This window comes from Plecotus auritus (genome assembly GCF_963455305.1).
Source record: "Plecotus auritus genome assembly, chromosome: 2".
Lineage (NCBI taxonomy): Eukaryota > Metazoa > Chordata > Mammalia > Chiroptera > Vespertilionidae > Plecotus > Plecotus auritus.
Window position 1 is genome coordinate 212,151,814 of NC_137771.1, and position 15,841 is coordinate 212,167,654.

Genomic DNA, 15,841 nt, shown 5'->3' on the forward strand with positions numbered 1-15,841 from the left:
CTGGTTCAATAAATAAGAATGTTCCAATATTATTTTTATTAGCTTCCACTTTACGAAGTATTTACTATTGTGCCAGGCACGGTGCCAAGCATTCTTTTCTTTTCATTATCTCATCTAACTTTCCTAGCTGCCACTGTGGTAGGAGCTAACTTTCTAAGTAACTTGCCCAGTGACTGCCCCGTTTCGGAGCCCAGGAAATTACCCACGCGCAACGTTGCTTCTCTCCTGATGTGGAACTGCTGGGAACACCAATGTCCCAGCAGCTATAGACAAACGTTATCTGAAAATAGCAACTGAGAACAGGTGGCAACGTGAGATAGGAACACGTAGGGAGCACGCCGGGAGCTAGAAGCGACAGTGCAGGGTTGACCTGGCAACTCAACAGGCCCAGTTCCCGGGCCCTCCGACCCTCCGGCCCCAAGCCTTTGAACCACCCTTCCTTAGCCCCACTCCTCAAGCTCACTAGTCTCTGTTGGCCCATTTCAGGGCTGGAACAACCTTGAAATACCAGGCGGGGAAAGCCAGTCTGGGTACTTCTCCAATCCGTAGCTGCAAAAGCCTTCCCGAGCCTTCTCTATCAACCCACCCAACTCCCGGAGCCGGGAACAAATGCTGGGGCTGCCCAGTTCGCTTCCCAGAGCCTCAGGCGAGAGCTCCCGCCCCACAGCGAAGCACCAGAGGTGGGACGCGTGGCCGGAGGCGCCCAACCCGCTCCTGCCCGAGGGGGCGGGGAAGGGTGAAGGCAGGAGCGGCGCTTTAGATCCCCGGGCGGGCGGGCGAGTGTGGCGCGCGGTCGCCTCTGCAGCAAGGGCGTGACCACCGTGCAGCTGTCTGGGGAGAGGGGCCGGCCCCACCCTGGTGCACAAATCCCGATTATCCCGATTTCACCGAAGGTACGGAGGCGGGTGCCGCGGCTCAGGCTGGGGCGCGTGGCTGCCAGCGCCCCTTTACGCCCAGCGCTGCAGACCCGGGAGTTCCCGGTTGGAGCAGATCGGGTGCAGCCCGAGCGCCGCACGCAGCACCCGGTTGCCATGGCAACCCCACGCGCCCGGCGGAGCTCGCCGGCGCCGCGGGACTCGGCCGCGGCCGGAAGTGACGCGTTTCACCTGCGGAGCGAGGGCGGGGTGGCGCGGAGGTGCAGAGGTGCCGCAGCTGGCAGCCAGTCGGGAGCGCGCGAGGCGCCGGGAGACCCGCAGCCCCGGCCGCAGCCCCTACCCCTGCAGTCGCCGCGCACGGCCCGGCCGCCACCATGGCGCTTCTGCGGTGCTTCCTGCTCCTGTGCGGAGTCGCTGGTGAGTGGAGGCGGTGCGGTGCCTACTGTCCCCATTGCCCGGCCAGCCCCGGGGCGCTCGTGCCTGCGGCCACCCGGGAACAATGAGGCGTGGGGGAGGGGGAGGGCGCGATTTGGGGGCGCTGCGGCACGGGTGGCCGTGCGAGTGGAACCGCACCGGGTGATTTTGCCGGGCTGGGTGCGCGAGCGGAGAAGGTGGAGGGGCTCCGGAGGGAGCCATGCGGGGGCGTGGGGTGTCTGGCGAGGGGGCGGCGTTGGCGGAGTGGGGATCCGAGCCCCAGGATGAGGGGCACGGTGGAGGGGCTCCCGGGGCGCGCCGCGGGTGGGTGGGCGCGGCGCGCTGGGTCTGCGCCCGGCATTGCTCCCGCTCCGTTCTTTGTGGCCGGTGCGGGCTCTGCTTTATTTGCTCGTGCCCTTCCCTCGTTGGCGGCCGTGTCGTGTCCGTCCAGGATTACCCGATTTCAAAAGCCCAGGGCGGCGAGTGTTCAGGTGTGGAAGCGTCCAACCGGGGAGACCGAATTACAAACGCCATGATTAAATGGACACTGAGCCCGAGATCGTCCAAGGTGGTTCTTCTAGGAAAGAGGCGCTGAATGCACGGGACCCAGCGTCCTCGGGCTGGTCCCCGAGGCGAGCCCGGCGCGCGCTGTGCACTGGGCGGTCACTCCTCGGAGTAGACGGTGGGAAATCAAAAGTAGGTTCCTGCAAAAATGCAGTCTTGCTCTCCGCAGTCTCGGGGCAAAGTGCATAGGGAAATTCATAACCTCATGATCAACCTCATTTTGAAGATAAGATGGGATGATGACTAGTACAGGCAGTTCCTAAAGGATTTGCCAAGTATATTTTTCAGCTGTGCCTTTCTTGGGACGGAAAAGAGAAGAGGGCATTTTAAAAATTGTGTACCATTAGGAAACATCATTAATTGGTCCTGGAAAGCGCGGATCTATTTCCTTGTCGGGGTTTTAACCAACTGATGTTGTCAAAATAAGCATTTGTCTCATTTTGTAACCAAATGATTCATTTTTTTTAAAAAAAAATTATGGGTGGGACCCTAGGAGACACACGTTGTGTAGCCTCTGGAAGGATAATTTTTGTAAGTGCTCAAAAGCAGGATCAGGTGGCCTTTTCTGTTGGGATGGCTCTCTACTTCCTGTTGAAATGTTAATTCCATTGTTGGATGCCACAGCTGTGAGCATTACTCATGGGATCCACCTTCTATTAACAAGTCTAATCTTCGTTGTGAGTCTATAGCACTACCCCCACCTTTTTGATACATATCATTTAGCCTTGGCTGAAATTTCCAAAGTAGAGCTTTTCTGGAAAAGATGAAGGGTCAGTAACCAGTTTCCATGGTCCATTCCCATTTTTGTTTTGTCAAGGGCTAAACTGAAGTTGAAGCTGAGCACACGGTGTTTGTGTTCTCTGTGGGGGAAAAGATATTTTAGGCTGCATCTAAACCAGAAAAGTAGAAGAACAAACCATGCGGGAGAATATTTTTTTCAGGGGTATTTGGATAATTGGATTTTTCTGGATGCCTCACTTTGATAGGCACAATCACAAACAAGGGTATTTTGACACACAGGCCATTCTGCTCATCAAGTGTACAGTAGGGTACTGCGAACATCTAGCTAAACTGGACAACTATTTTTTTTTTTTTTTTAATCCTCACCGGAGGATATTTTTCCATTAATTTTTTTTAGAGAGTGTGTAAGAGAGGGAAAGACAGAGGAACATCTGTGTGAGAGAAACACATCGATTGGTTGCCGGGCGGGGGAGGAGTCTGCAACCACAGTATGTGCCCTTGACTGGAATTGAACTCAGGACCCTTCATTCCGGGGGGCAGATGCTCTATCCACTGAACCAAACCAACGAGGGCCAGACAACTATTTTTAATTTTAATTTTCCAGCATAGGAGACAACTCAAAAACTATGTAACTGATGTATGGTTTTGGGTATTTCTTCAGCTACTTCTTGCCACTTCAGGAATTTATTAAGAACTCGGGTTGAGTGGTAGCATAATCCTGCAGTTGGCAAAACAAGGTGGGGACTGAATATGTTTTAAAAATTGCAGTGCGGTGAGTGGTAGAGCTTCCTCTGGAGCTCGCTGTCGCTGCATGGGTTGTAAGGAGTTTGGTGCCATACTCTGGTTGCTGGTAGAACTCCTTTGGATGCATTTTAATTGCCACACTAGCAACAAGTCATACCACAGCACTGGTAGTGGCACTAGTAGTAAAGCAGTAGCAATGGTAATAAAATTAAAGCCTCGATGGAGCAGTTACTAAATACCAGGCTTCACATGTCTATCTAGCAACCTTAGGGGGTATGTAGTATGATGATTCCTGTTGTACAGGTGTGGAAACAGGCACGGAGTGGTTCTGTAACTTGCCAAGATCACACATTTCCTTCTTCATTCTTGCTCTCGTAACTATGCTATTCCGCCTCTAAAAGCAGCTACTTCGCTCTTTTAAACATTTTTTATTGATTGATTTGAGAGAGGGAGAGAAACGTTGATTTGTTGTTCCACTTAGTTATGCATTCATTGGTTGATTCTTGTATGTGCCCTGGCTGGAAATCGAATCCACAACCCTGTATTGGTACAACGCTCTAACTAACTGCGCTTCCGGCCAGGGCATACTTTCTTCTTTGATTACTCTAATCCACATCCTAATTTATATTACTGGTTATTAGTCATTTATTAAGAACGTGCTATTGTCTTGGCTGTGTGCCAAGTATGGAGGTTTTTATTATTAGCCCTTTAAGTCCTTTATCTTTGTTGAAAACGTGAGGATCCAGGGCTTAGTCTGTGTTGCAGACTAATGTGGCTCAGGTCCCGGCAGAGCAGCAGCACCTGGGCGTCTTGTTAAAGCTTGGGTGCTGCTGTGTTCCACCCTGTCAGCGTGAGGGGAACTAAAAATGTACCGGTCGATGATTCTGGTCTCCCAATCACCCGTTAGCCACTTGATGAAGCAGGCCTCTGTCTTCCTCACTCACTTTATGTGTCAAGAATGGGGATCCTACTATCTCAGAGTTATTGAGGAGCCAAGTGAAACATTTCTTTTTTGTTTTCCTGGTGTCTTTTCTTTTACATAAAAAAAATAAATAAATAAAGGATTATTAGATGTGAACTTTATCCCTCCATAGACCTCTCAACATTTACATTCCTGCCATTGTACTGCCTCTTCTTCAAGGGGAGCCACCCTATATTGGCTCCTTCACCTATGTGTTATGGTATCTCCATCAATGACCCATTTATCTCACTGCACCAGGTCAGAGGGCAGGGGCGTTACCTGTGTTGTTTATTGTTAAAGTCCCAGGGTTAGCCTGTGGCTCGTGGCAGATAGCCAGTGTTCAGCAAATGTTGCGTGACTACGTTTTTAACCTCTTTTTGCCAGTAGGCTCATGTATATGATGTAGCTCTCGTCAGTGGCATTTCTCTTTCTCTCCCTTCTCATCCAATGGTCCTTGTAGTGATCCTTTCACTAGCCCTGACCCATTCAGTTATTCTGCTAAAGAAGTTAAGCATCTGCTTTCTCTCTGCTCTCATTGTTCTGTTCCACTTCCCCACCCCACCCCCAGCCCCACCCCAGCTTCAATTGCCAAAGGTAACAATAATGGGTGCCAGATCCATTTATTTTTTTGGGGAGCTCCTTGACACCTATTGTGGTCCTTTCCCACCCTGCTAACCTGATTTACACTGCCTTCTACAATAGGTCCCTTCAATGTCAGCCCTCCCATGATTTGGCTCATAGTCGTCTTCTCAGTCTCCATCTTAAACCTGGGTGACCTTACCTATTCATTACTGTAACCTCTGAAATAGTTTGCTACTGACTTAAAAAGATTGCCAGCTCAGTTCACCTCTCTTTTGAACTCTGGGCCTCTATTTCCAACTGCCTAACATTCAACTTCTACCTGAATGCACTGCAGAACCTGAGACTCATCTGTTAACTGATGAAATGATCCAGTGACATGTTTCTGGCCTACTATGATGCACTGTCTTGCGCTAGGTGCTCTTACGTTAGTGTAGGCCTGCAAGGTGAAGAAGGTTTGATAGGACCTTCCCAGAAGATGGTACTGCTTTTGAAAGACATAGATCTGAAATGGTACGATGTGTCTTGGGAGTTGAGAAATTCAGTTCATATAAAGCAGTGGTGGGCAAACCGTGGCTCACGAGCCACATGCGGTTCTTTGGCCCCTTGAGTGTGGCTCTCCCACAAAATACCACGTGCGGGCGCGCACGTACAGTGCGATTGAGACTTCATGGCCCATGCGCAGAAGTCGGTTTTCGGCCTGGGCGAGTCTATTTTGAAGAAGTGGTTCTAACGCCAAGCCACGCTCAAGGGGCCAAAGAGCCGCATGTGGCTCTCGAGCCGCGGTTTGCCGACCACTGATATAAAGCATCTAGCCAGCACTCCTCAAACTTTTGATGTGCACTTGAGTCATTCTTATAAGGGATTCTACATTTTAACAAGCTCCCCGTGATGTCACTGCTGACCACACTTTGGGTGGACAAAAATCTAAAGGCTTTTCCAAGAGCTTATTAGGAGATGAGAAATGCTAGGCATCTGTCAAGATAAAGTGCACCCCCTCACCCCTGATCTCCTACAGCGGCATCAGGAAGCCCGTGGAGGCATTAAAGAAGTGAGGGTATACACTGACATCCTTCTCTTGAATGATGCAGAACTCTGCAGCAGTCCCAAAGCAGGCAGACCTGATAGAGCCAACGCAGGACTCCATCTGAGATGGCCCAGACAGAAGCAGTCTCTGTGGAAACAGCAGCGTGGTGCCGGGCTTCCTCTTTGATCTGGAAAGTGGTTTTGAGGGAATTGCGGTGGAACTGGTTGAATGAGTGGCTAGAAGAGGTTGGAGAGAAGCAGTAAGATTTTTGGCTTGAGGGAATGGTGATGTCCCCACCTATAAAAGAAAAGAGGAACAAGTTTTAGGGAGGTGACAGTGAGCTGAAGTTTGAACTGGTTGTATTTGAGGTGCCTGAGGGGATGAAGGGGAAAAAGATCCAATAAGGAGATTTAAACCAAGGTCTGGATCTTAGGAGAGAGGCGAGGATTAGTGATAGAGACTTGGAATCACCGCTGATAGGTGGCATCAGGGTGAGGGTAATCAGGAAAGGCAGGAAGGACTGACTAGAGGAGAAGGTGAAATGGGACACTGGGGAACACCAACAGCTGGCAAGTAGACACAGGGTGAACCATGAGGAGTGACAGGGAATGTAGGAGAACTAGAGGGTGCGGGGGTCTCAGACACGGTCACAGAAATAAGGCCAGTGGGTCTTACCATTAGGAGATTATTAAGAACATTCCAGGAAATTAATGGGTTCCACAGGGAGGACAGTTTCTGTAAGGGGTGAGAGTAAAGCCAGATTGTAGTAGGTGTACTGGTAGGAGTGGCCTCAGGTGAGTGGAATGAGAAATTTGTGCACTTGCAGTTGTGTTGATAGTGTACGGCCGTGACTCATGGCCGTGATTTCATGCGTCAGTAGCAGACCCAGGGGAGAAGGTAGAAGCCAGCCCATAAGGACTCCTTAACTTTCCGCCACCCAGACCCAGAACCTGGTTCTCCTTTCTTTCCCTCTGTGGGCCCAGTTTCCTCCTTGTACCCTCAGTGTTGGGGTTCCTCAGTTTATGGCTTCAGCTACCATGTGAGTCTCCACAGCCTCCAGCCTGTTTCTAGTCTGTTCCCAAGCTCTGCCCATCATTTCGAACCACCCACTGTTGACATCTTAGCTCAGACTCCCCACAGGCACCTCCGGTCGAACCTGTCTACATACCACTGCGGCCTCTCACATTCCATGGCATTTTCCGCCATCAAGATGGCCAGGCAGAAATCTGGGTATCTTACTTGACTCTTCCTCTTCTTTTACTTGCTTACATACAGTCAGTTTCCAAGTCACGTGGATCTCCCCAGCCACTGTTCCAGATTATATCAGTATCTCTTAAGATGGTTGTTGAAATAGCTTCGTCCTTGGCGTGCTACTACGTGAGCTTACCCCGTGCTCCGGGCACTTCCCGCTGCCCGGCATGTGCAGCACCTACAAGGTGTGCCTTTATCGCGATGGTGTTCCTTCGCCAGGCTGTACATTTTATGAGGTCAGGGATTGTCTGTTTATTCTCCCTGGCATTCCCAGTGTATGGCACAGTGCATGTTAATTGAATAAACGGGGAAAGGTGTACTAGACAGGAGTTCGTGTTTGTTGACTTGAGAAAAAGACCTAGAAGGGAGGGAGCATTTGAAGATCAAGAATAGGTACGTCGTGGAGGAGGTGAGCAGGGCTGGGCCCAGTATCCTGCACAGGCCAGCGAGGTGCGCCAGCTTTGCCACGAGCCACACCTTCGGTGGTGGACAGAATTTACACCTCCCCAGTCTCATTTGTATCTTGTTCGTAGCCTGTTACACCCCCCTTCTAGTGTCTGCCTTTCCTCATCCACACAAATCATTACCAGGTATAATTAAATCAAGTTGAGAATAGAGACTACAGATTCTTTTTTTAATCCTCACCTGAAGATATGTTTTCATTGATTTGAGAGAGAGAGAGAGAGAAACATTGATGTTGCCTCCCATACATGCCCCAACCGGGGATTGAACCAGCAGCCTGGTAGGTATGTGCTCTGACTGGGAGTCGAACCTTTTCGTGTACGGGACACTCCAAACCAGCTGAGCCACCCAACCAGGGTGAAACTGTGAATTTTTCATTTGGTTCGATTGGTAGCCAGCAAGTTATGTATGTGAACTTTATAGTTACTAATGCCCGGCCAATGTGGCTCAGTGGTTGACCATTGGCCTATAAACCAGGAGGTCATGGTTTAATTCCTGCCTGAGTTGTGGGCTCAATCCCCAGTGTGGGGTGTGCCGGAGGCAACTGATCAATGATTTCTCTCATTGATGTTTCTCTCTGCCTCTCCTTTTCTCTCTGAAATCAGTAAATATATTTTTAAAAAACAACTTATGTTTAAAAATAAAAGTTATTAAAGTAATCCAGAAAATAATTAAAATTTACCTAACTAAAATAATCTTATGCCTTTATTTTTCTGTCTTTCACCTGTCTGGTATTGTTTAAGAAAACAAGTCTAATATTCTAGAATAATCGTTAGGTTGGTATTGGAATTACATTGATTCCTGTTAATGAGTGTGGTGCCAAGTGGAAGTAAAAAGCAGTAAAGTTTTCTAGGACTGGCTCCCTCCCTCATTGTCTGCGTGGTCTCTTCCGTGGTCCTGAGATTGCAGTGGAGGAGTGTGAGGGGATGGAGAAGGCCACCTGGGCATGGCGAAGCCATCTGCACCGGAAGCCAGCAGCGTTCAGGATCTACTTTGCTGTTCTCTTGGGGCTCTGTTAGTGTTATTTCTTTGTAATTTATACAATTTGTTGAATCCATCCCTATCTCCACGTAAAAGAAAGTGGGAGGGAAGTTGAAAATGTCTCTACATTCAGTGGCAAACTTGTGACTTAAAGAGACATTTTATCTCTCTTATGCTTTCCCATCTCATTGACTTTCTTGCCTCACCCCTGGCTTCTAATAAAGAGTTAGCCAGCTAGAGTGTAAGCCTTAAAGGCCTTAACTTGACTCAGCAGTATTTGCGATTTATTTTCACTGTTAGGACGCGCTTAGAACAAAAGACTGAGGGAAGGAGATAATAACAGTCTATATTTAGGGTAGGTGTGAGATCAATGGCCTGGTTTAGGTTGCCCTTTGATAGTTGCTGAGAAAAAGGATTACAGGTCAAATTAACCAGTGTGTTTACATACTGAGACAGTGCAAATTTCTTTGGAAACTGTTAAATCGCTTTTATTCTTTTGAAGATTTTTTCTCCCATTGATTTTGAGAGAGAGTGGAAGGAAGGGGGAGAGACAGAGAGAAACATCAGTGTGAGACAGACACATTGATTGGTTGCCTTCTGCTCGCACCCCAACCAGGGCCAGGATCGAACAACCAAGGTACGAGCCCTTGACCTGAATCAAACCCCGGACCCTTCAGTCTGAGGGGCAGTACTCTGTCCACTGAGCTAAAACGGCTAGAGCCTTTTGAAGATATTTGTTTCCATTTATTTTTAAAATATTTTTATTGATTTCAGAGAGGAAGGGATAGGGGGAGGGAGAGGGAGAGAAAAACATCAGTGATGAGAGACAATCATTGATTGGCTACCTCCTGCACACCTCCCACTGGGGGTCTTGCCCCGCATGTGCCTGGACTGGGAATGGAACCATGGGACCTTCTAGTTCATAGGTGGATACTCAACCCCTGAACCACACCAGCCAGGCCCCATGTACTTCTAAGAGATAAAAATGTGTATAGATTTTGAGTAGAAACAACATAACTAATGGTGGTTACTTTTCACCTTCCCATAGGGTAGACGAGAGATTTTTAACCGTGTGCTGCAAGAATCTTGAAAACATGCAGTATACCTGACTCTAGCTCTAGTCAGGGACACACACAATCTCTTTTCCCTTAGATTGTCAAAAATAAATAAATAAATAAAAAACACAAAAAACCGACAACACAACACTATGAATGAATGAATCAAAATTATACCTTTTCTTTTTGTCAGATTGGCAAAAAAATATATTTTTGGGTGTGCTGCAGAATGATAGCAGTTAGTTTGTGTGCCATGAGATGAGAAAGGTTGGAAATCACTGGGGTCGATGGATGTTCTTTGTGAGTTTTAGAGGTCCCTTCAGAGGAAGGATGCTTTGGCTGCACAGGTGAACTGCTCTCAAGGAACATTCAGATACACTGAACCCAATGTGCTGAGCCGTGTCTTTGTTAAGTTGTTACAGTGACTCTACCTGACCCCCCTCAGTCTCCGATTCCCCAGTGAAGAGAGCTTTGAACTCCTGAATGCCAGAGGATTCCCCTGGGTGTTTTCTCCAATAGACCAGACAAAAACTCTCTAGTGCTTTGTTTTGGGGCACTTCTACAGTAAGAATTGAGAAGCCTTTTTAACCTACTTGGTTGTACAATGTGAAACCTGATTCTTACAGTAACTCTGGGCTAGAAAAGTGACTCTACTTTAGTTTTTAAGACAATGTCACACGTATGTCCTTTGAATCCACTCTCCTGACAACCTTGGGGTAGGAAGAACACTTCATATTACTTTTTTTTATTAAAAAACTAGAGGCCCGGTGCACGAAATTCGTGCATGGGGGGGGGGTGGTTGGTCCCTCAGCCCAGCCTGCACCCTCTCCAATCTGGGACCCCTCGAGGGATGTCCGACTGCCTGTTTAGGCCCAATCCCAGTCGGACATCCCTCTCACAATCCAGGACTGCTGGCTCCCAACTGCTCTCCTGCCTGCCTTCCTGATTTCCCTAACCACTTCTGCCTGCCAGCCTGATGGATGCCTAACTGCTCCCCTGCCAGCCCGATTGTCCCTAACTGCCCTCCCCTGCCAGCCTGGTCACCCCTAACTGCCCTCCCCTGCCAGCCTGGTCACCCCTAACTGCCCTCCCTTGCCAGTCTGGTCCCCCCCAACTGCCCTCCCCTGCTGACCCAGTGACCCCTAACTGCCCTCCCCTGCCAGCCTCATCGCCCCTAACTGCTGGTATGCTCCCCCCAAACTGCCCTCCCCTGCAGGCCTGGGTCCCCCCAAACTGCCCTCCCCTGCAGGTTTGGTCCCCCCTAACTGCCCTCCCCTGCAGGCCTGGTCACCCCGAACTTGCTAACTGCCCTCCCCTGCCAGCCTCATCGCCCCTAACTGCTCTCCCCTGCTGGTCTGCCCCCCCTCCCCCAATTACCCTCCCTGCAGGCCTGGTGCTCCCCCAACTACTCTCCCCTGCAGGCCTGGGTTCCCCCCTACTGCCCTTCCCTGCAGGCTTAATCGTCTCCAGCTGCCCTCCCTTGCAGGCCTGGTCCCTCCCAACTGCCCTCCCCTGCTGGCCATCTTGTGGTGGCCATCTTGTGTCCACATGGGGGCAGCCATCTTGTGTGTTGGAGTGATGGTCAATTTGCATATTATTCTTTTATTAGATAGGACTTTTCTTCTGGTCTTCCTTAAGCACATCTGCAGATGTTATGTGAGCAGTGGGATTCAGATGGAATCAGAGCTCTCGTGCTCCTCCTCAGCCCCAACAAGTTATACCTGGTAGGAATATTGAGGCCAGAGTTGTGAAACATTCTATTTGTTTAACCCAAATAAGCTAGTTAGAGAAAAAGACAAGTATCACATGATCTCCCTCATATGTGGAATCTAATAAAATAAACTGATGAACAGAATAGATCTAGAGACACAGAAGCATGGAACAGGCTGTAGAATCTCAGAAGATGGGGGTGGGTGGGAAGAGATCAACCATTGGTTAGATGCATAACCAATGGATACAGACAATTGTGTGGGGAAGGCTTGGGTAAGGGTGGACTAAAATGAGTCAATGGGAGGAAATGGGGGGGACACATGTATACTTTCAATAATAAAGATGGAAGGGAAGGAGGGAGGGGAATATATTTTGTTTAACCCAAAATACAAAAAATAAGTTCATATGTGATCTAATTAAACATTAATGAGGTAAACTCTTTTTAGAGATCTGGTCAATATTTGACCTTCATCTCTAATTGACCTTCATCTCAAGTGCTCAGTAGCCATATGTGGCTAGCACCTACTCTATTCACTGGTCAGCATGGGTCTAGAACTTGGAGCTTTAACTCCAGTTACATTCCACCATATCTAGTCTTAGAACATCTATTAACTAACAAAAGCATGGGTGTGGTGTGCCATCAAAATAGCTTTGTCAGATGGAACCTGCCTTTGGAATTGCTTTCGTGAGATTTTAACTAGAAAATAATTATTTGTATTACAGGGTATTCCTGTTGGCAACTAGTTAAATAAAATCCCTTGTTTTTTATTTAGTTTCTTATAACATTAGAGCATTTGTTACTTACACACAAAATTATATCAGCTGTCCATTTTCAGTAGTTATATGCATTTATATTTTAGGTATAAGGCATAAAAAAAACAAATGTATTCACAAAAGTCACATTTTTAGCTTGCCTATGGGGGAATAAATGCATTTATGGAGAGAATAAGAATAGAATGGCCCCTGGTGATGTTACTAGGGAAATTGGAATTCATTTTGGGATATTAGAAAGGAATTAATGCCAAGATTGAGGCAATCAAGTTAGACATGATTATAACAGGGGTGATTTTCTTATTGTAACTAACCCTTTCTTTATTAACTTCGGGATTTTCCATAGAGATAACATTATTTACTCATTTTGGTATTATGTCTATTTCTTTGCTTTTTTATTTTCTGTGATCTCATCTTTATAAGACACTTCACCCGAGTTTTTCTTTTTTTGCACCAAGTACTCAGTTATTCCTGTCTCATGCTAATTAAAGGAAGAGAGCCTGAGGTTTTTATGAGCAAGGAAGCAAAGGCAGATTGCTTAAAATGGAGCGATACAGATTATTCTATGAAGGTGGTGAAAATATTCACCATGGCAACGGATCTGCTTTACCCGTAATGCAAAATACCCTATTTGCATTTGTTAGAGAATTCTGAAACTAGTATCTCTATATTAGAGAACACGGGGAAGGTAATATGCTACACAGTTGAAAAAGGGCTGAGGCTTAATTTTGATCAGAATTAAAATCTGAATGCTAAAAAAAAAAAGAAAAAAGAAATAACAAAAAATTTTGAATGATTTCCTGAGATGAGTGTGTGTGGGTGAGGGGAATGGGAAGGGGTGGATCCCAATCCAGGACAACAGATACTTAAAATCTGTCTGCATGTCTACCTTCTGAACTCCCCTTGTCTGGCTTTCAGTTATAATTTACTAGAGGCCCGGTGCATGAATTCGTGCACAGGTGGGGCTCCGGGGTGGCCTGCGAAGATCAGGGCCCCAGCTCACACCCCAACCTCCCAGCCCCACCTGGCACTGCCCCCTCACCTGCTCCACCATCCTGCCTGCGGGGTGATCGATTGGGGCACCGCCCCCCCCTCACTCCTTCCCCCCCCCACATCCTTCCCCCCCCCTCCCCCCCCCCCCGCCGCCCGCCTGGCTCCCTCAGCATCTGGGAGCCGGGTGGCGGCTCCGCCCCCTGCTGCCGCTGCTGGTCTCAGGGCAATTGGGCCCCTGCTCGCACCCACCTTGGCCTGGCACCGCCCGCTCACCTGCTCCACCATCCCACTGGTTCCGCTCTCATCGGGGCCCATCGCTCCACTGCCACCTGCTGCCAGTGCCTGCCATGTTCCATGCCACCCCCTGGTGGTCAGCACACGTCATAGCAAGCCGTCGAACTCCTGGTTGAACAACTGCCCCAGGGGACAATTTACATATTAGGCTTTTATTATATAGGATAGGATATTTTCCCTGGTCCTGATTTATAAATTATATGTTAAATGTTTCTTATAGAACACCTCAATCTCTGTGGGTGAAGTTTGCAGCTAAATAAATAATGTGTACCTATGGGCGAGGAGTTGAAGTAGGTGCTCTGAGAGATATGAGGAAGACATCATTGTGATACTCTCAGCAAGCTTGCACCTGGAGGAAGGAGACAGCAGAACGGGCTGGCGGTCAGATGGTTGCTGGTGAAAATGGGTCCTTGCGTGTCATGAGAAATTATTTTTTATTTATTATTTTTTTTAAAGGAATCCACTTTTTTATTTTTATTGACTTTTTACAGAGAGGAAGGGAGCGGGATAGAGTTAGAAACATCAATGAGAGAGAAACATCGATCAGCTGCCTCCTGCACACCCCCCACTGGGGATGTGCCCGCAACCAAGGTACATGCCCTTGACCAGAATTGAACCTGGGACCTTCAGTCCGCAGGCCGATGCTCTTATCCACCGAGCCAAACTGGTTTCGGCGTGTCATGAGAAATTAATGTCAAAGGGCACGTGCCTGGGGAAGTTTAAACACAGTGGTAAGATTTACTGGAGTGAAGGGAAGTAACACACCCTCAGGGATGGAGAGGGCAGACGGGCTCTTGCAGCACAGCCCTGAGAATCCCAAGAATCATCCATGTATTTTCTTGGTTTTCCGAATGAGTGAGCTCTCTTTCAACTTATCCAATCTACTTCCTGAGGTTTTCCCAGGCTTGTGCTGGGCCCTCCCCTTAACCAATCCCTTTCGTAGACCTTCAGGGTGCCATGCCCTCATCCAGTCCGATCCTTTTCAAAGGCCAGACTTCACCCCTGTTTGTTGCCATTTTGGCTGCTACTTTTGGTACCTACTGCACATGCCTCACGGTAGAAGGACCACCCCCTGTGCTCTTGGCCTCTACTGCACATGTGCCCAGCCAAGGAATTTCCCCCCTCCCTCACCAGTAGTCCAGGTTCCAGGCCAGCTGTTCTCCGGGGAGATTTCTTTTCTGTCCCCTTCTCAGACTAGGTCCCGAGGGTGGAGGATGGGGTGGTCTCCTGGGGAGCCTGTGAGTGCTGCAACTTCCTAGTGAAGTGGGCTTAATGTATACAGTTCAGCTCCCTAGTTCATTAGGCTTAATGTCTGACTCCCTTTGCTCCCCTCCTTTATTATAACTAGCTAACCGCGCTAACAAGATCAGATGTGCTGGCAGTGTAAAGATGTGTGGTGTTCTGATCCTTCTCTCCTCCAGACCATTTCCCCCTCCACCTTGTGTACCAGCCCTTCAGCCTTGAGTCTCCTGCTTATATCAGACTTCTGGTTGCTTCTCCGCATTGACCAAGAAATGTCTTGCCACTGTGGGGGAGCAGGGAACGTTCCTCTGTCCTCAAAGGTTTTTTTCGGCTGGTCTAACAATTACATCAAGAGAAAACCAAATTTAATACATATGTGTGCATGAGAACCCCACATACGTGAGTCTCGGGGACAGAGAGTTAAAGTGATGTATAGATGGCAGTCTGAGTTAAGGATGACATAAGGTGCCTTGTGGCTTCACACGGTCATTGCAGGATGACAAGAAGAGCAGATACTCAGTAATGAGTAGTTTGCTGTCCTATAGCTTAGTATGGACAAGGCCCTTAATTCAGATTCTTCTATTCCTCTTGAGTCCAAAAGGTCTTGGTTTCCTTAGCTCAAGATAATTTGCATACTACAGAGGCACATCTTGGGGTTACTTGTTTTGAACCCCTATATCTCATACTCCCATCCCCTCCCCCAACTCCATCACAGCATTATATTGGCATTTTCAGATTTTCACTTTTTTACAATTCATTTTTCTAACACCCTTACACTACAGTTCCTTGACCTGTAAAATACAGCGATTTTCTATCCATTTCGCTTAGGCAACTCTCTCCTTATACGTCATCTTCCTCTGAAATCTTGAACTTTGTTGTCACTGTCTCCCAGCTAGCTTGAGCTTTTGCCGTTTTTTGCTTCAGTGAGATCTCTGGGCCCTTACCCCTTTCCACCAGCTCTGGTCTCTGGTTGCTTTAAAACCAGAGTTTCTTCACCAATCCCAGGGTCCCATGGCCAAACGGCAGCTCCCATCCCTGATATGGGCCGGTTTCTCTGCTCCTGCCCAAGGACGGGTGCACAGCTGGAGAGAGAGAGCTAAGGCACAGCTGCGTACACTGGGGAGACTAGTTTTATTGTAATTTAAAGTGCATGTATGAAGCACCAGGACAGTATGTT

General features: G+C 48.2%; 1 protein-coding gene across 4 annotated transcripts in view; it reads left to right on the forward strand.

Moving 5' to 3' along the window:
• The first annotated feature begins 744 nt into the window (after positions 1–744).
• The window catches only part of CXADR (CXADR cell adhesion molecule), a 58,562-nt gene continuing 43,465 nt past the window's right edge, over positions 745–15,841 (forward strand). For all 4 annotated transcript variants that reach the window (XM_080655018.1, XM_080655017.1, XM_080655019.1 and 1 more), the window contains exon 1: positions 745–1,292. In XM_080655018.1, the coding sequence (XP_080511144.1) occupies positions 1,250–1,292 (43 nt within the window). In that variant the 5' untranslated portion in view covers positions 745–1,249. The remainder of the gene's footprint in view (positions 1,293–15,841) is intronic.